At 46.3% G+C, this 19,624-nt stretch overlaps 1 protein-coding gene across 1 annotated transcript; it reads left to right on the plus strand.

Moving 5' to 3' along the window:
* Window positions 1-478: 478 nt before the first annotated feature.
* On the plus strand, window positions 479-11,028 carry LOC106575512 (SH2 domain-containing adapter protein E). The gene is made up of 6 exons (XM_045698745.2): window positions 479-1,624; window positions 4,516-4,642; window positions 5,673-5,921; window positions 6,064-6,388; window positions 9,609-9,728; window positions 9,995-11,028. The coding sequence occupies exons 1-6, from the start codon at window positions 1,151-1,153 to the stop codon at window positions 10,185-10,187; spliced, it is 1,488 nt and encodes a 495-aa protein (XP_045554701.1). The 5' UTR covers window positions 479-1,150; the 3' UTR covers window positions 10,188-11,028.
* Window positions 11,029-19,624: the final 8,596 nt, after the last annotated feature.

Genomic DNA, 19,624 nt, shown 5'->3' on the forward strand with positions numbered 1-19,624 from the left:
CCACTTGATCTACCAGATCCCCTGCAGAGGGCGCCTTTAGCACACATTATGACAGATTACTGGCAATTAGGACAGAGGCCTAGGGGACAGTTTGTTCTACTAATTTGAATCAACCCCTGAAATGGCCACGAGAGTATTCGACTCTTTTCCCCATAGAAAATATTCAACACAGATTACATATTTTCTTATTTTGAAAAAAAATCCTTGTTCTCACTCATTGTGGTGCCAAAACCTGTGAATTCAAGCAGTGTTCATATTTTTGGATGACATTTTTAATTGCAGCCTATTGTGTTGCACACACCAATTTCAAACAATGTAGGTTAATATTGACTATGTTGATTAATAAATATTGGCTATGTTGAAATACGGCTGTGATGACAACTTTTTTTTTTAAATAATCAATTGAGAAATACGTTGCCAAAGCTGCCCGGTCTCCTCCCTATTAGTGAATAATAGCCTACTATAGGCGTTCTTTGGCCATTCTGTTGTAGGCTAGTCCACCACCACACCCATTTCCCAACTCCGCCGAACTCTTTCTCTCACACACGCACTTCTTTCTCCAGCACTCAGCTTTGACAGCCTGCTCCATACACCAGTCGCTCCGGGAATGGGATCATCATTAGTGAGTGCGAAGAAAAACTTCCAGTTCTTCCGATTCTACGCTCTCCAAAGACTACTCTTCAAACTGCGGGGATAGCTTCGAGATAAAGCGATAGCGACTGTCAGAAATAGATATTACAGGCGTTACAAGTTGATGAAAGGAGAGGTAACTTTACGCACTGTGGAACGACAAAGAGAAGTGGGTCAAGCGACAAATGGGGTGAGGTTTGGAGTTAAAATTATATGAGAACATTTACTACTGAATTTATAGGGTAGAAATCATTATGAATAATTTGTTGAAATAAATTAACATCACAAAAGGGGTAATTCGGATAAGATATCAGGCGCGCGGCGCGTAAACGTAGGTCTATGTGGTCGCGGATGAATGTGCTTGGAAAGTTTTATGTAGGCTAACCAACTATTCTCTGTGTCTCGATTGCGGATGATTTATAAACATTAAGACTAAGTAGGCCTAAGTGAGTGTGTTATATTAGGATAAGTTTGGAGCCAAAGCTAGAAACCAAAAAACTGCCACTGATCGTAACCAGCCATGGCAAAGTGGTTTAGTTCCGCCATCAATCTGAAGAACGGGACCGAACGGGTCCGCTCAGCCTCGGAGTCCGGCCCTCAACCACGAACCAGACACGGGCTAACACCTGGGACCAGTCTGAAGGGGAACCGGGTCAAGGAAAGTGCTGGAGGGATGGGCTCTATACTGACCGGAAGAAACCGAAAAAACTCGGCCATCGAACTGGGTCGGAACGGCTCGGGTACTGGCGGGAACTCCTTTAAGGACGGTAAGATCTGGGAGAGTCTCATCCCTGGGAAGAGTAGGAAGAATTCCAAGCTCGAGGTGGGGGCATCTGAGGAGCATCGGCCCACCAGGACATCCAGTTTGGCGCATGCGTGCATCAGCAGGATGATCAAGGTGGACAAACAGGACAAGGGTCCCAAACATAGCGGTACAGGTGAACAGGTGGGATCCGAAAACGAGAGGGGGAAGGTGGACATCAAAACAACGATGGTGAGTGGTTCAGATTTGGTACTGACATCTTTGTCAACAGTCTTAGATTGAACAAACAAAAATGAAAAAGGCATTTAGTAGTAACAATATATGCTATAATGCTATAATTAGCCCTACAGTGTTATTAGGCTTACTGTAATTCACATTTGATCCTGTTGTTTATTGTCATATGTGTATGGAAGCGTATGGAAGCTCGTTCCCGCCACCCAAGTTATGAGATAGTAAGTCATAATTACGTAATAGCATGTTGTGTATGGCCAATATACCACGGTGAACTGTAGTATGGTCTGATATACTACAGCTTTCAGCCAATCAGCATTCAGGACTCGAACCAACAGGTTTATAATATGAAATAATGCACGCCCCTTCAAGCCAATCAGAAACATGTATTCGACAACGCCATGGTATAACTCATGTTTGACTATGTTTGAGCTGCTTTTGAAAGCAAAAGTTTAATTGAAAACATTATTGGCATTGTTGATTTAGATTTTCATAATGGCTATGATGGGAATGGTATCTACTTAGTAAACTTGCTAGCTACTTCAGTGGATGTTGAACACATTTCTAGCAGTAAATGTGTTAAATTATAGCCATGGTATGAAAGGGATAATCAACTCGGGGCTCTATCCGTCGTGGAAGACTAGTGCGTCGGGGAACACACCTTCCAGGTTGTTTATTATTTTCCATAGAACGCATAGCCCCACGTTGATTATCCCTTACATACGTAATGTAAGTCATAATTACGAGATACTAAGTCATAATTATGAGGTAGTCATTCATTATTATGAGATATGTATGTTATAATTATGAGATAATAAGTCTGGATCACGGACATTGAATAGTCCTGCAGGTCACGACCCCTTTTAAAAGGGAAATCTGTGATTCAAACAATAACAAAGCTTACTCCCCACCACTTTATTTGGTAAACAGCTGAGGAATGGGGCAGGAGAAATGTAACCACTCTTAAGTACATAGAGCAAGGACTCTCACACACAGATGTAGGATCTTCATTTGATCCTGTATAGAAACCTGCAGCAACAGGAAATGTGAATTATTATGTGGATTCTAATTCATGGCCATTTTTTGTAGGGGTTGATAAATTTTTCATTATGGCAAATCAAATCTGATATTTTAAAGTGGAAATTACAAACTTTAGAAGCCTTTTTAATCCTCAAATAGACTACAAGTTTGCCGTTCCTGCTATGCAGGAAAATTCAAAGCAACAAAATTGACCAAATTAAGACCCTACATCTGTATGGATGCACGAACTGACCATCCGCGTTTTGAACCTATACAGTGTTTGTTTACAATTACATTGTTTACAAACAATGGAGTAACACAAGTTTATATTTTTGGTTCTGATGAGGTAAGACCATTGCTCATGAGGAATTTCTAAGTTACATTCTTCAAGAATCAATGGCTATATATTAATAATTAATTCATTGACTTAAACAGGCACCAACTCACAACAACAAAACTCTCTCTCTCTCTCTCTCTCTCTCTCGCTCTCTCTCTCTCACACACACACACACTCACACACACACACACACACACACAAAATCTGTGATTCACGTAATACAGATCGCCTAAACGTATCTCATAATAATGACTTACTATCTGATAATAATGACTTAGTATCTCATAATAATGACTTAATTTCTTAGAATTATGACTTAGTATCGCAATATTATGACTTACTATCTCATGATTATGACATACTGTCTCATAATAACAACTTACTATCTCATAATTATGACTTAGTATCTCATTACAATGACTTACTATCTCATAGTCAGATTTTTTTTTAATTGGGTGGAGGGAATGAGCTTCCATACATATATGTGTGCACTGATATAAAGAAAGAACTGTAGCTCGGAGAGTTGTGATCAGTCTCTTTCTCCCACCTCAGCCTTTGTCTTTACTTCTCCCTGCCCCTCCTGTCTCTCTTTCCTCACCACACAATGCACTGTGCTTTTATAACCCGCTGCATTCATGCCACAGCGCTTGGGACCAGCTGTACAAAAAACACACAATGAGACCTAACCTCATTCCCCAGTCTGTCTTCCTGTGTCCCTTCCCCTCCTTTTCCCCTAACTGCTGTCATATACATACACACAGACACACACACACACACACACACACACACACACACACACACACACACACACACACACACACACACACACACACACACACACAGACACACAGACACACAGACACACAGACACACAGACACACACGCGCACACACACACACACACACACAGACACACACGCGCGCGCACACACACACACACACACACACACACACACACACACACACACACACGCGCACACACACACACACACACACACACACACACACAGACACACAGACACACACGCGCACACACACACACACACACACACACACACACACACACACACACACAGACACACACGCGCACACACACACACACACACACACACACACACACACACACACACACACACACACACACACACACACACACACTATACCTCTTTCTCCTCCTATATTTCTTCCCCCAGTGAAGGCTATGTCTGAGGCATCACCTAACACTGTGGTGACTGTAGCTCTCCCACTGGTAGCTCAGATCACTGTGGCTCCGCTTTGATGAAGATCATACAGGCATTCAGACAGACACGTAAACACTCAACACACAGAGCCATGGGAGGGAAGACACACACAGAGCACAGAGCAGGGGAGATTCCCCAAGAAACATTCCCAGATCGTCAAGGGGACGTTTCCATACCAACTAGACTGTTACAGGTTAATTACATAGGTTATTGCAGTTACTCTGGCTGAAGGCCTACAGTATAGTACTGTGAAGGTTAGGTAGAGTATTTAACAACTTCTCTCCCGCTGTGTAGCTGATTATTCTGGAGGACTATGCTGACCCGTTTGACGCAGAGAAAACGAGGGAGCAGAGGGAGGCGGAGAGGGAGGGAGAGAACGATGGATACATGGAGCCCTATGACGCCCAGGTTATCATCACAGGTCAGTAAGGTCAGGGGTCAGATCTTGTCCTGGAGAGCTACAGGGAGTCCAGGCTTTTGTTCCAGCCCAGCGCTGATACACACTGGCTCAGTTAATCAACTAATCACCGAGACCTTGATTAGTGGAATCAGGGCTGGAGTTAGTGCTGGGCTGGAACAAAAGCCTGCACTCCCTGCAGCTCTCCAGAATCAAGGTTGTAGACTGCTGCTGTAAAAAGGTTTTTAAAGGATCGGACTAGAACGAGACCCTCTGCTCTCTCTCCCCTGACTTCCTCCCTACTGGCGGTTGCTATGGGAATGGTGTTGTGCTGCGACAATGGGTGCAGCTTCCTCTTGGATTTTCTGTCTCCTGCCTCTGTTTCCTTTACCCCATTCTCTGGAAAGGAAGTTACCTCCAGTTTCTTCCCCCCCACCCCTTCCATTTTATTTGACTTTTGTGTGAAAAGATCCAAGACCCCCACTTCCCATCCCCCTCCTCCTGGTCTCACCCAATCACTTCCCAGAATTCAGGAAGAGGTCCGTTCTGTCATCCAATCAGGCGCTGTGTTGACCTTTCTTCCCGTAGCTCCATTGTTTATTCACACAATAGCCCAGACACACAGGCTACCTGACGGCCTCCACAGACATGTCTGACCACATCACAAGCTACGAAGTTGTGTGTTATACTCTTAGAAATAGGGGTTCCAAAAGGTTTCTTCGGCTGTCCCCATAGGAGAACCCTTTGTGGTTCCAGGTAGAACCCTTCCTGATCCAGGCAGTACTATTTTTGGTTCCATGTAGAACCCTCTGTGTAAAAGGTTCTACCTGGAACCAAAAATAGTTATTCTAAGGTTTTCCGATGGGGACAGCCGAATAACCCTTTTAGGTTCTAGATGGCATAGTTTTTTCTAACAGTGTACAACTGAACAATGGATCACAATCATGTCACATTAGCAGTAATGTTGCAATGGCAGAGTTGGGGGTTTGATATCCACATGGGCCAAACAGGCCTACCAAATAATGACCATGCTATTGTTCTTATGACTTTGTAGGTATTCGTAGGCGGGGCTCCAAGGACCTGCTGAAGGTGTGTGTGCTGCTTCCCAAGGGAGATGGAGAAGGGGGCAAGCCTGCACCCCCCCAAATCTACGACACTCCCTACGAGGGGCTGCTGGAGACGGATGGGGAGGCAGGAGGGGTGTGGATCCCTGTGACACGGCCGGAGTCAGACCCTCGCCCCCCTGGGGAGTATGAACATCCTTGGGAGTGGAGGAAGGAGGACATCGTCAGAGCACTGACAGGTAGATTTATGTTTTCCAGAGGGAGGGAGGTAAAGGGAGGAAAGGAGGGAGGTAGAGAGAGGGAACATATTGGATACAACAATGATACACAAACATACACAGTTCTCTCTCTCTCTGTCTCTCTGTCTCTCTGTCTCTCCAGCCCAGTTTAAGAAGGGAATGAGCAGTTTGCCCCCTAAAGAGGAAGCTCCTCCACTCATCAGACAGCAGACTCTCAGTCATCAGCAGACCCTCAGACAGAAGACCTGGAACAAGAAAGTCCTCGTCCCCTCTCCCTCCTCCCCTACTTCCCCCATTCTCAAACTCTCTCCTCCCTCACCTCTCTCTCATTCCTCTCCCCCCTCTCCCACCTCTCACTCTTCTCCCACTCCCAAACTTGCCCCATCCTCTTCTCCTCCCTCCACCACCTCCACACCCAACGCAGAGACAGCCAAAGTGGACCCCACCCTGCCCCTGGAGAAACAGAGGTAAGGGAAGAGGAGAGGGAGAAGGGAGAGGCTGGATGGGGGGGGATTGAGATACACTATATATACAGCAGTATGTGGACACCCATTCAAATTAGTGGATTCGGCTATTTCAGCCACACCTGTTGCTGACAGCTGTATACATTTGAGCACAAAGCCATGCAATCTCCATATAGACAAACATTGGCAGTAGAATGGCTTACTCAGTTACTTTCAACGTGGCACTGTCATCAAATCAAATAAAATGCTATTGGTCACATACACATATTTAGCAGATGTTATTGCAGGTGTGGTGAAATGCTTGTGTTCCTAGCTCCAATAGTGCAGTAGCATCTAACACTTCACAACAATACACACAAATCTAAAAGTAAGGAATGGAATTAATAAATATATAAATATTAGGACGAGCAATGTCGGAGTGGCATTGACTAAAATACAATAGAATACAGTATATAGAGATGAGTAAAGCAGTATGTCAACATTATTAAAGTGACTAGTGTTCCATTATTAAAGTGACCAGTGATTCCATGTCTACAGTATGTACATAGGGCAGCAGCTTCTAAGGTGCAGGGTTCAGTAACCGGGTGGTAACCGACTAGTCATAGGATGCCACCTTTCCAACAAGTCAGTTCGTCAGATTTCTGCCCTGCTACAGCTTCCCCGGTCAACTGTAAGTGCTGTTATTGTGAAGTGGAAACGTCTAGGAGCAACAACGGCTCAGCCGTGAAGTGGTAGGCCATGCAAGCTGAAGTGCTGTAGGGCATGACGCCTAAAAATCATCTGTCCTCGGTTGCAACACTCACTACTGAGTTCCAAACTGCCTGTGGAAGCAACATCAGCACAAGAACGGTTTGTGGACTCTGGAGCAGTGGAAACATGTTCTCTGTAGTGATGAATCACGCTTCACCATCTGTCAGTCCAACGGACTAATCTTGGTTTGGTGGATGCCAGGAGAACGCTACCTGCCCGAATGCATAGTGCCAACTGTAAAGTTTGGTGTTGGAGGAATAATGTTCTGGGACTGTTTTTCATGGTTTGGGCTAGGCCCCTTAGTTCCAGTGAAGGGAAATCTTAACACTACAGCATACAATGACATTCTAGACGATTCTGTGCTTCCAACTTTGTGGCAACAGTTTGGGGAAGGCCCTTTCCTGTTTCAGCATGACAATGCCTGTAAGGGGGTGAGTGACTGGTTGCCGGGAAGTCAGGCGCAGGAGAGCAGAGATGGGTGATAACAGGAGAACTTTAATATACCCCCTGGCCCAAAGGCACAGGCGAAGCAGCACAAAGCACAACCACGGTAACATGAACCGGATAAACAAAACAAACAAACCTAGGTTTAAAACAAACCTAGCGCAAGCCAGCCTGTAGCGTAACACCCTACACAAAGAACAATTCCACACACAGACATGGGGTAAACAGAGGGTAACATACATTTAGTCTGATGAGGGAATGTGAACCAGGTGTGCGGGAAAACAAGACAAAACAAATGGAAAATGAAAGGTGGAGCCGCGATGGCTAGAAGACCGGTGACGTCGACCACCGAACGCCGCTCGAACAAGGAGAGGGACCGACTTCTGCGGAAGTCGTGACAATGCCCCTGTGCAGAAAGCGAAGTCCATACAGAAATGGTTTGTCAAGATCCGTGTGGAATATCTTGACTGGCCTGCACAGAGCCCTGACCTCAACCCCATCTAACACCTTTGGGATGAATTAGAACGGCAACTGCAAGCCAGGCCTAATTGCCCAACATCAGTGCCCGACCTCACTAATGCTCTTGTGGCTGAATGGAAGCAAGTCCCCGTAGCAATGTCCCAACATCTAGTGGAAAGCCTTCCCAGAAGAGTAGAGGCTGTTATAGCAGTAAAGGGGGGACCAACTCCATATTAATGCCCATGATTTTGGAATGAGATGTTTGACGAGAAGGTGTACACATACTGTTGGTCATGTAGTGTAGCATGATGCCGCCACCACCATGCTTGGAAATATGAAGAGTGGTACTCAGTGATGTCTTGTGTTGGATTTGCCCCAAACAAAACGCTTTGTATACAGGACATAAAGTTCATTTCTTTGCCAAATTTCTGGCAGTTTTACTTTAGTGCCTTATTGCAAACAGGATGCATGTTTTGGAATATTTTTGTTCTGTACAGGCTTCCTTCTTTTCACTCTGCCAGGTTAGTATTGTGGAGCAACTACAATGTTGTTGATCCATCCTCAGTTTTCTCTTATCACAGCCAATAAACAATGCAACTTTTTTAAAGTCACCGTTGGCATCATGGGGAAATCCCTGAGGGTTTTCCTTCCTTTCCAGCAACTGAGTTAGGAAGTACACCTGAATCTTTGTAATGAAAGTGTAATTAATAACTTCACCATGCTCAAAGGAATATTCAATGTCTGCTTTGTTTATTTTTACCCATCTACCACTAGGTGCCCTTCTTTGTGAGTCATTGGAAAATCTCCCTGGGCTTTGTGGTTGAATCTGTGTTTGAAACTCACTGCTCTACCGAGGGACCTTACATATAATTGTATGTGTGGGGTACAGAGATGAGTTAATCATGTTAAACACTATTATTGCACACAGAGTGAGTCCATGCAACTTATTATGTGACTTGTTAAGCACATTTTACTCGTGAATTTATTTAGGCTTGCCATAACAAAAGTTGAATACTTATTGACTCAAGACATTTCAGCTTTTCATGTTTTATTCATTTATTATGGGGTATTGTGTGTAGACCAGTGACACAAAATATAAATGTAATACATTTTAAATTCAGGCTGTAACACAAACATTTTTGGAAAAAGTCAAAGGGTGTGAATACTTTCTGAAGGCCCTGTATTCTGTATATCGTCATAGCATATTGCTGTAGCCTGTACTTACTCCTCAGCCTGAAGTGTCTATACTTGCGCCAGTGAATACTTTACTTTTCGGTAGTCGCTGACTGGTAAGATTCTTCAGGAGAGCGGTCATGTGTGCTAGCAAGGCAAAGGTCCTGGGTTCGAGCCTCGGCGTGAAGGAAGTGGTATTTGCTAAGCAAGCGGTCTCTATCTCTCCCTCCTACCCTCCTCTAACTTCCCAACCCTCCCCATATTCCTCCCCCTAACCTTCAATATGACATTCATCCCCATCCATTCTACTGCTCTGAAGCTCTAAACGTTGTATGTATGTTTGTTTCTCCCTCTCTTTCCCCTCATCCCTCTCTTCTCCCCCCTCCCCCTCCTCTAGCTGGTACCATGGCAGTGTGAGTCGCCAGCAGGCAGAGGCTCAGCTCCAGCGCTGCAGGGATGCTAGCTTCCTGGTTAGAGACAGTGAATCAGGGACCAGCAAATACTCCATCGCGCTCAAGTGAGTGTGTTTGTGTGTGTGTTACACTTATCACTCTTCAGTGAGCACTCATCATTAACCACTTTACACACCACAGACATGGAGAGTGAGCAGCATGTGTTGGAATAACTAAGCCCCTAACGCTTTGCTACAGTACAGACATCCAGACTGAATCCTCTAGTTATGTAGCTATAGCTCCGCATCTCCCCGTTACTGAAGTAATATGGTTGTTTCTCCCCCCCACCCCTCTCTCTCTCTCTCTCTCTCTCTCTCTCTGTCTCTCTCAGGACCAGTCAGTGTTGTGTCCATATCATCGTGGCCCAGACTAAGGGCAGTAAGGGTCTGGGTTATACCCTGGACCAGAGTAGCTGTGTGTTCAACAGTATACCGGAGGTGGTGCATCACTACTGTACACACAGACTGCCCTTCACTGGAGCTGAACACATGACCCTGCAACAACCGGTCCCCAGGCCACACTGAACACACTGAACACACACACACACCACTGCAAAGGAGTAACAGGTCTCACCCAAACAGCCTGAGAGGTACAGTATCATCTTGAGTTTCTCCAATGCACAGCCTAGTGGTCAAACCCTCACACTGCATAGCACAGAGAATGTTTCAGGTGGGAATAATGTTCTGTACTATATATTATGTCATGTTTCATGTGGACCCCAGAAAGAGTGGCTGATGCTTTTGCAGCGGCTAATGGGGAGCCTGATAAATACCAAATGCCAAATGTTCAGCTAGTTAGCCTAAGTACCTGTGTGTGTCGTGTGCTCTGGATAATATTAGGCCTCATTGATTTGATAGCTGTCTGTATTATCATCAGACACATACAGTATGGTGCCTGTTAGACAGCAGTATGATCTGTTTTTGATGTGAATGTATTTGCAAATGTGATGGTTTCTGCAATGACCCAGGCTTGTTACTGTAATATCCCAGGTTTGTTACTGTAATATCCCAGGCTTGTTACTGTAATAACCCAGGCTTGTTACTGTAATATCCCAGGCTTGTTACTGTAATATCCCAGGCTTGTTACTGTAATAACCCAGGCTTGTTACTGTAATATCCCAGGCTTGTTACTGTAATAGCCAAGGAGCCAAAGCTTGGAATTGTAATATCCTATGCTTGTTAATGTAATAACCCAGGCTTGTTACTGTAATAACCCAGGCTTGTCACTGTAATAACCCAGGCTTGTTAATGTAATAACCCTGGCTTGTTACTGTAATAACCCAGGATGTTACTGTAATAACCCAGACTTGTTGTACAATGTATGAAATACTGTAATGTTGACTGGAATAAAGTGAATGTGCATTTAGTTTCCTCTGTTTTTTAGATAAAGGCAATTTAATAATTATGACACACAGACACACACACAAACACACATGCACACACACACACACACACGCACACACACACAAACACACACGTACACACAAACACACACGTACACACACACATACACAGACACACACACACACACAAGCACACAGATGCGCGCACACACACAGATCAGAACAGAAACACATATGACTTGGGTGATGATTGCCCGTGATGAGAGTGAGAAGCTAACTACAGGATGTGTGAGCTGAGCTACTCTTTAACCGCAGAGCCATTGACCTGGGTAGTAAATCAATTAGAGGTAGACACTACACAGGAACATACACACAGAGAGAGAGAGAGAAACACACACTTACAAATGTACACGCACACCTCACGTTTACACCATGCACACATAAGTTGAGTACACACAAAACCACTCTCATTCACATGGCAGGCTTTTTAAAAAGCCACAAACAACAATCTCCTTTTGAAAATAATAAGCTTCATCACACATGTGGCTACCAGACGAGCTAAAGGACTTCTATCCGCGCGTCGAGCCAAGCAACACTGAAGCATGCATGAGAGCACAAGCTGTTCCGGACAACAGTGTGATCACGATCTCCTTAGCTGATGTGAGTAAGACCTTTAACAGGTCCGCATTCCCAAGGCTGCAGGGCCAGACGGATTACCAGGACGTGTACTCAGAGCATGCGCTAACCAACTGGCATGTGTCTTCACTGTAATACCTACTGTACATGTTTCAAGCAGACCACCATTGTTCCTGTGCCCAAGAGCCATGAAGTGCTTTGAAAAGCTGGTCATGGCACACATCAACACCATCATCACAGAAACCCTAGACCCACTCCAATAGTGATACCACCCCAACAGATCCACAGATGATGCAATCTCTATTGCACTCCACACTGCCCTTTCCCACCTGGACAAATGTAACACCTACGTGAGAATGCTGTTCATTGACTAGAGCTTAGCATTCAACACCATAGTGCCCTCAAAGCTCATCACAAAGCTAAGGACCCTGGGACTAAACACCTCCCTCTGCAACTGGATCCTGCACTTCCTGACGGGCCGCCCCCAGGTGGTAAGGGTAGGCAACAACACATCTGCCATGCTGATCCTCAACACAGGGGCCTCTCAGAGGTGCGTGCTTAGTCCCCTCCTGGACCACTATTGTTTTCACTATATATTTTACCTCTTGGTGATGTCATTCGGAAACATAATGTTAACTTTCACTGCTATGCGGATGATACACAGCTGTACATTTCGATGAAACACTGTGAAGCCCCAAAATTGCCCTCCCTGGAAGCCTGTGTTTCAGACATAAGGAACTCAGACAAAACAGAAATGCTAGTTCTAGGTCCCAAGACACAAAGAGATCTTCTGTTGGATCTGACAATTAATCTTGATGGTTGTATAGTCGTCTCAAATAAAACTGTGTGTCACACCCTGATCAGTTTCATCTGTCCTTGTTATTGTCTCCACCCCCTCCAGGTGTCGCTTGTTATCCCTGGTGTATTTATCCATGTGTTTACTGTCTCTCTGTGCCAGTTCGTCTTGTATGTTCCAAGTCAACCAGCGTGCTTTTCCCGTGCTCCTGCCTTTTCTATTCTCTTTTACTAGTCTTCCAGGTTTTGACCCTTGCCTGTTTTCTGGACTCTGTACCCGCCTGCCTGACCATTCTGCCTGCCCTGACCTTGAGCCTGCCTGCCACACTGTACCTTCCGGACTCGACGTCACAACCAAGGGTTCAAGGCTATCATGGAGCGAATCAGTGAGTTAGCTCATAGGCAGCCTGCCACCTCCGAGACCACCCAACCACCCAGTAATCTGTCTACTATCAGTAGTGGGTTTGTACAGCCTACCCCGGCTCCCCGAGAACCCTGCTTACCTCCTCCGGAGCGATATTCTGGGGATCCTGGAACCTGCCAGGGTTTTTTTCTCAATGCTCCCTTATTTTTGAGCTGCAGCCATCTTCGTTCCCTTTGGACCGGTCGAAGATAGCGTATATTATTACGCTAATGTCAGGAAGGGCGCTCTCCTGGGCTACGGCAGTTCGGGAGCAACAATCCGCCATTTGTTGTCATCTGGAGGATCTCATGGCAGAGGTGAGGAAGGTATTAGATTCTCCGGTATCCGGGAGAGAGGCGACCAGTATACTTCTTGAATTACGTCAAAACTCCCGTAGTGTGGCAGACTACGCGGTTGATTTTCGCACGTTGTCCGCCGAGAGTGTCTGGAATCCTGAGTCTCTTTTCGATACCTTTCTTCACGGATTATCTGAGGTGGTAAAAGATGAGCTAGCAGCTCGGGAATTATCAGTGGACCTCGACTCCCTCATCTCCCTCACCATTAGAATTGATGGACGCCTAAGGGAACGCAGGAGTGAGAGGAGGTCTGGTCTGGGGCACACTCGTTCATCCGCTAGGGCTTGCTCACCTTCGAAAATCATCAACGATCACCAACGATCAATTTACCTTTGTGAATCATCAACGACGGGTGAATTTGATTCTCCTGAGCCTATGCAATTGGGAAGAGCTAGGTTATCGGTTGGGGAAAGCTCACTTAGGCTGAGTTCAAACTGTTGTCTGTACTGTGGAGGGGCAGGACATTATATAGCTACCTGCCCTGTTAGGAAACCCTTGTCTTTGGTGCGTACAAGTACTCTGGTAAGCCAGACTGGGAGTTCCCTAATTCCCATCACCTGCATACCTTTTTTTGTGCTTTTGCTGTGGGGAGACCAATCTAAGTCTCTCAGAGTGCTCATTGACTCTGGGGCTGATGAAAGTTTTATGGATGCTACTATTGTTTCTGAGCTTGGTATTCCCATTCAACCTCTCTCGGTTCCCATGGATGCTAGGGCACTGGATGGCTGCTCAATAGGTAGAGTCACCCATAGTACTGTGCCCGTTCAAATACAAGTTTGAGGTAACCACAGTGAGACCATACAGTTCCTCCTCATTGCATCTCCCCATGTTCCGGTTGTCTTGGGATTTTCACAGATCCAAAAACACAACCCTTTTATTGACTGGACCACAAGCTCCATCCTGGGTTGGAGCCCATTTTTCCATTCCCACTGTCTTCAAGCTGCACAGCATTCCCCGAGACGTCTTCCTCAGGACGTTAGCAAGGCTTTGGATGTTTCTGCCATTCCCACTGAATACCATGACCTCCTTGAAGTTTTCAGCAAGGCACGTGCTACTTCCCTTCCCCCACACCATCCTTATGATTGTGCCATTGATCTTCTCCCAGGCACTACACCACCCCGGGGTCGGCTATATTCTCTATCCAAGGCTATGGAGGAGTACATAGAGGAGTCTCTGGCTACTGGGGCTGTCCGTTCGTTTGCATCTCCTGCCGACACAGGGTTTTTCTTTGTGAAGAAGAAGGACAAGACCCTGCATCCGTGCATTGACTACCGGGTACTGAATGACATTACGGTAAAAAATTGGTACCCCCTACCACTCCTCTCCTCGGATTTTGAAACTCTCCAGGGGGCCACTATTTTTTCCAAGCTGGACCTTCGGAATGCCTACCACCTGGTTCGGATACGCGAAGGGGATGAGTGGAAAACAGCCTTCAACACAGCCAGCGGGCATTATGAGGACCAGGTCATGTCGTTTGGTCTCACCAACTGTTTTCCAGGCTTTGGTAAACGATGTGCTCCGGGACATGTTAAACCGTTTTGTGTTTGTCTACCTTGACGACTTCCTGTTTTTTTCCTGGTCGACCCAAGAACATGTTCTTCATGTCAGGCAGGTCCTTCAACGCCTCCTGGAGAACCAATTGTTCATGAAAGCCGAGAAGTGTGAGTTCCACCGCTCTACAATTGCCTTTCTGGGATATGTTATTGCTGAAGGTCATGTCCAGATGGATCCTGGAAAAGTGAAAGCAGTGGTAGATTGGCCTCAACCTATGTCCAGGGTGCAGTTGCAATGATTCCTAGGCTTTGCTAACTTCTACCGCCGTTTCATTCGGGGTTACAGCACCCTGGCGGCCCCCTCTTGGCACACAACTCTCCCAAAGTACCGTTCACATGGTCTCCAGCTGTCGACAAAGCCTGCATGGACCTGAAGCATCGGTTCACAACAGCACCCATCCTCATCCATCCGGACCCGTCTCATCAATTTGTTGTAGAGGTTGATGCTTCTGACGTTGGAGTGGGGGCCATCATGTCCCAGTGATCTGCCCAGCATCAAAAGCTTCATCCCTGTGCATTCCTGTCCCATCGTCTCAATCCTGCAGAGAGGAACTACGACGTAGGCAACCGAGAACTCCTGGCGGTCAAGATGGCGTTGGAAGAGTGTAGGCACTGGCTGGAAGGAGCAGAACAGCCATTCTTGGTCTGGACCGACCATAATAATTTGGAATATCTCCGTACAGCCAAGCGCCTTAACTTCAGGCAGGCTCGGTGGGCTCTCTTGTTTACTAGATTCAACTTCCATTTCCTACCGCCCAGGGTCCAACATGTTAAGCCTTACGTTCTCTCCCGCCTATACAGTTCCTCTGCTACACCCTCGGTCTCCAAAACCATTCTCCCTACCTCATTCCTTGGAGCCAGAGTGGGTTGGGGTATTGAGGCCCTGGTTCGCAAGGCACAACGCTCCCAGCCTGGACCTGAAGGGGGCCCGGCTAACCGGCTGTTTGTCCCAAACTCAGTCCGGTCCCGGGTCCTGGAATGGGCTCATTCCTCCAGGCTAACCTGTCATCCAGGTTCCCGCCATACCATAGCATTCCTCCGATAACGTTTCTGGTGGCCCACAATGGTTTCTGACATCTGCCTTCGTCGCCGCATGTACGGTTTGCGCCCAGAACAAGACTCCATGGCAAGCTCCTTCTAGCCTTCTTCAGCCACTACCGGTTCCTCATCGTCCTTGGTCCCATATCTCTCTGGACTTTGTCACTGGGCTTCCCCCGTCTGATGGCAACACCGTCATTCTGACAGTGTTGGATCGGTTCTATATGGCAGCTCATTTCATCCCTCTCCCCAAACTTCCCTCTGCCAAGGAAACAGCCCAGCTCATGGTGCAGCATGTCTTCCGGATCCATGGACTCCCGGTGGATATCGTCCTCAATTCTCATCTCAGTTTTGGAAGGTGTTCTGCACCCTAATTGGGGAGTCGGCCAGCCTATCCTCCGGATTCCACCGCCAGTCGAATGGCCAGTCGGAGCGAGCTAACCAGGACTTGGAGACCACCCTAAGATGCCTGGTCTCAACCAAGCCGACTACCTGGAGCTGACAACTGGTCTGAGTGGAGTATGCTCGGAATACCCTTCCCTGTTCAGCAACAGGACTCTCCCCTTTTGAGTGCCCCATGGGGTATCAACCTCCACTATTCCCAGAACAAGAACCATAAGTCAGCATACCCTTGGGTCCAGATGTTCGTCCGCCACTGTCGATGTAAACGGTAGCTCCCCGCTACCACATTTGGCAGAGGGTATGGCTGTCCACACGGAACCTTCCCCGTCAGGTAGAGTCCTGCAAACTATCCCCCCATTTCATTGGTCTGTTTCCTATCTCTAGAGTCCTTAGTTCCACTGCTGTCCGTCTCTTGCTACCCCGTACCCTCTGTTTTCACCCTACATTCCATGTGTCTAGGATTAAGCCCGTGTCTCACTGTCCTTTGTCTTCTGACCCCCCCCCCCGTGTCATTGATGGCCATCCGACACATACACGGTGAGACGTCTCCTGAGTGTTCGACCAAGTGGCAGGGGTTTCCAGTACCTGGTTGACTGGGAGGGTTATGGCCCGGAGGAGAGGTGCTGGGTTTCCGCTAGAGACATCCTGGATCCAGCCCTCATCACCGACTTCCACCGCAGACAACCCGGCTTCCTGTTAAGGCTAGGGCTGATTTCAAGGTTTTACTGCTAACTTACAAAGCATTACATGGGCTTGCTCCTACCTATCTCTCCGATTTGGTCCTGCCGTACATACCTACACTTACGCTACGGTCACAAAATGCAGGCCTCCTTATTGTCCGTATAATTTCTAAGCAAACAGCTGGAGGCAGGACTTTCTCCTATAGAGCTCGCTGTCTCTGCCTGGCCGGTTCCCCTTTCTCCACTAAGATTCTCTGCCTCTAACCCTATTATGGAGGCTGGCGTACTGGTCACTAGTCACTGGCGTACTGGTGCTCTTCCATGCCGTCCCTAGAAGGGGTGCGTCACCTGAGTGGGTTGAGTCACTGATGTGATCTTCCTGTCCGGGTTGGCACGAACCCCCGTGGGGAGATCTACTCAGCCTTGTCTCAGGGTAGTAAGATGGTTGTTTGAAATCAAATCAAATCAAATTTTATTTGTCACATACACATGGTTAGCAGATGTTAATGCGAGTGTAGCAAAATGCTTGTGCTTCTAGTTCTGATCATGCAGTAAAATCTAACAAGTAATCCAACCTAACAATTTCACAACAACTACCTTATACACTGTAAAGGAATGAATAAGAATATGTACAGTGAGGGAAAAAAGTATTTGATCCCCTACTGATTTTGTACATTTGCCCACTGACAAAGAAATGATCAGTCTATAATTTTAATGGTAGGTTTATTTGAACAGAGACAGAATAACAACAAAAAAATCCAGAAAAAACGCATGTCAAAAATTGGATAAATTGATTTGCATTTTAATGAGGGAAATAAGTATTTGGCCCCCTCTCAATCAGAAAGATTTCTGGCTCCCAGGTGTCTTTTATACAGGTAACGAGCTGAGATTAGGAGCACACTCTTAAAGGGAGTGCACCTAATCTCAGCTTGTTACCTGTATAAAAGACACCTGTCCACAGAAGCAATCAATCAATCAGATTCCAAACTCTCCACCATGGCCAAGACCAAAGAGCTCTCCAAGGATGTCAGGGACAAGATTGTAGACCTACACAAGGCTGGAATGGGCTACAAGACCATCGCCAAGCAGCTTGGTGAGAAGGTGACAACAGTTGGTGCGATTATTCGCAAATGGAAGAAACACAAAAGAACTGTCAATCTCCCTCGGCCTGGGGCTCCATGCAAGATCTCACCTCGTGGAGTTGCAATGATCATGAGAACGGTGAGGAATCAGCCCAGAACTACACGGGAGGATCTTGTCAATGATCTCAAGGCAGCTGGGACCATAGTCACGAAGAAAACAATTGGTAACACACTACGCCGTGAAGGACTGAAATCCTGCAGCGCCTGCAAGGTCCCCCTGCTCAAGAAAGCACATATACATGCCCGTCTGAAGTTTGCCAATGAACATCTGAATGATTCAGAAGACAACTGGGTGAAAGTGTTGTGGTCAGATGAGACCAAAATGGAGCTCTTTGGCATCAACTCAACTCGCCGTGTTTGGAGGAGGAGGAATGCTGCCTATGACCCCAAGAACACCATCCCCACCGTCAAACATGGAGGTGGAAACATTATGCTTTGGGGGTGTTTTTCTGCTAAGGGGACAGGACAACTTCACCGCATCAAAGGGACGATGGACGGGGCCATATACCGTCAAATCTTTGGTGAGAACCTCCTTCCCTCAGCCAGGGCATTGAAAATGGGTCGTGGATGGGTATTCCAGCATGACAATGACCCAAAACACACGGCCAAGGCAACAAAGGAGTGGCTCAAGAAGAAGCACATTAAGGTCCTGGAGTGGCCTAGCCTTTCTCCAGACCTCAATCCCATAGAATATCTGTGGAGGGAGCTGAAGGTTCGAGTTGCCAAACGTCAGCCTCGAAACCTTAATGACTTGGAGAAGATCTGCAAAGAGGAGTGGGACAAAATCCCTCCGGAGATGTGTGCGAACCTGGTGGCCAACTACAAGAAACGTCTGACCTCTGTGATTGCCAACAAGGGTTTTGCCACCAAGTACTAAGTCATGTTTTGCAGAGGGGTCAAATACTTATTTCCCTCATTAAAATGCAAATCATTATATAACATTTTTGACATGCGTTTTTCTGGATTTTTTTGTTGTTATTGTCTCTCACTGTTCAAATAAACCTACCATTAAAATTATAGCCTGATCATTTCTTTGTCAGTGGGCAAACATACAAAATCAGCAGGGGATCAAATACTTTTTCCCTCACTGTACATAAAAATATATGAATGAGTGATGGCCGAACGGCGTAGGCAAGTTGCGGTAGATGGTATAGAGTACAGTATATACATATGAGATGAGTAATGTAGGGTATGTAAACATTATATAAAGTGACATTGTTTAAGTGGCTAGTGATACATTTATTACAACAAGATGGCAAGATGCAGTAGATGCTATAAAGTACAGTATATACATATGAGATGAGTAATGTAGAGTATGTAAACATTATATAAAGTGGCATTGTTTAAAGTGGCTAGCGATACATTTATTACATCAATTTGTCCATTATTAAAGTGGCTAGAGTTGAGTCAGTATGTTGGCAGCAGCCACTCAATGTTAGTGATGGCTGTTTAACAGTCTGATGGCTTGAGATAGAATCTGTTTTTCAGTCTCTCGGTGCCCGCTTTGATGCACCTGTACTGACCTCGCCTTCTGGATGATAGCGGGGTGAACAGGCAGTGGCTCGGGTGGTTGTTGTTCTTGATGATCTTTCTGGCCTTCCTGTGACATCGGGT

The sequence above is a fragment of the Salmo salar genome, chromosome 02 (assembly GCF_965601325.2).
Source record: "Salmo salar chromosome 02, fSalSal1, whole genome shotgun sequence".
NCBI lineage: Eukaryota > Metazoa > Chordata > Actinopteri > Salmoniformes > Salmonidae > Salmo > Salmo salar.

Bases quoted from the DNA above. Each gene is read 5' to 3' on its own strand.
- LOC106575512 (XM_045698745.2), top strand. From the start codon at position 1,151: ATGGCAAAGTGGTTTAGTTCCGCCATCAATCTGAAGAACGGGACCGAA. The intron at 4,643-5,672 runs GTCAGTAAGGTC...ATGACTTTGTAG, and splicing joins CGCCCAGGTTATCATCACAG to GTATTCGTAGGCGGGGCTCC. The intron at 5,922-6,063 runs GTAGATTTATGT...CTGTCTCTCCAG, and splicing joins CATCGTCAGAGCACTGACAG to CCCAGTTTAAGAAGGGAATG.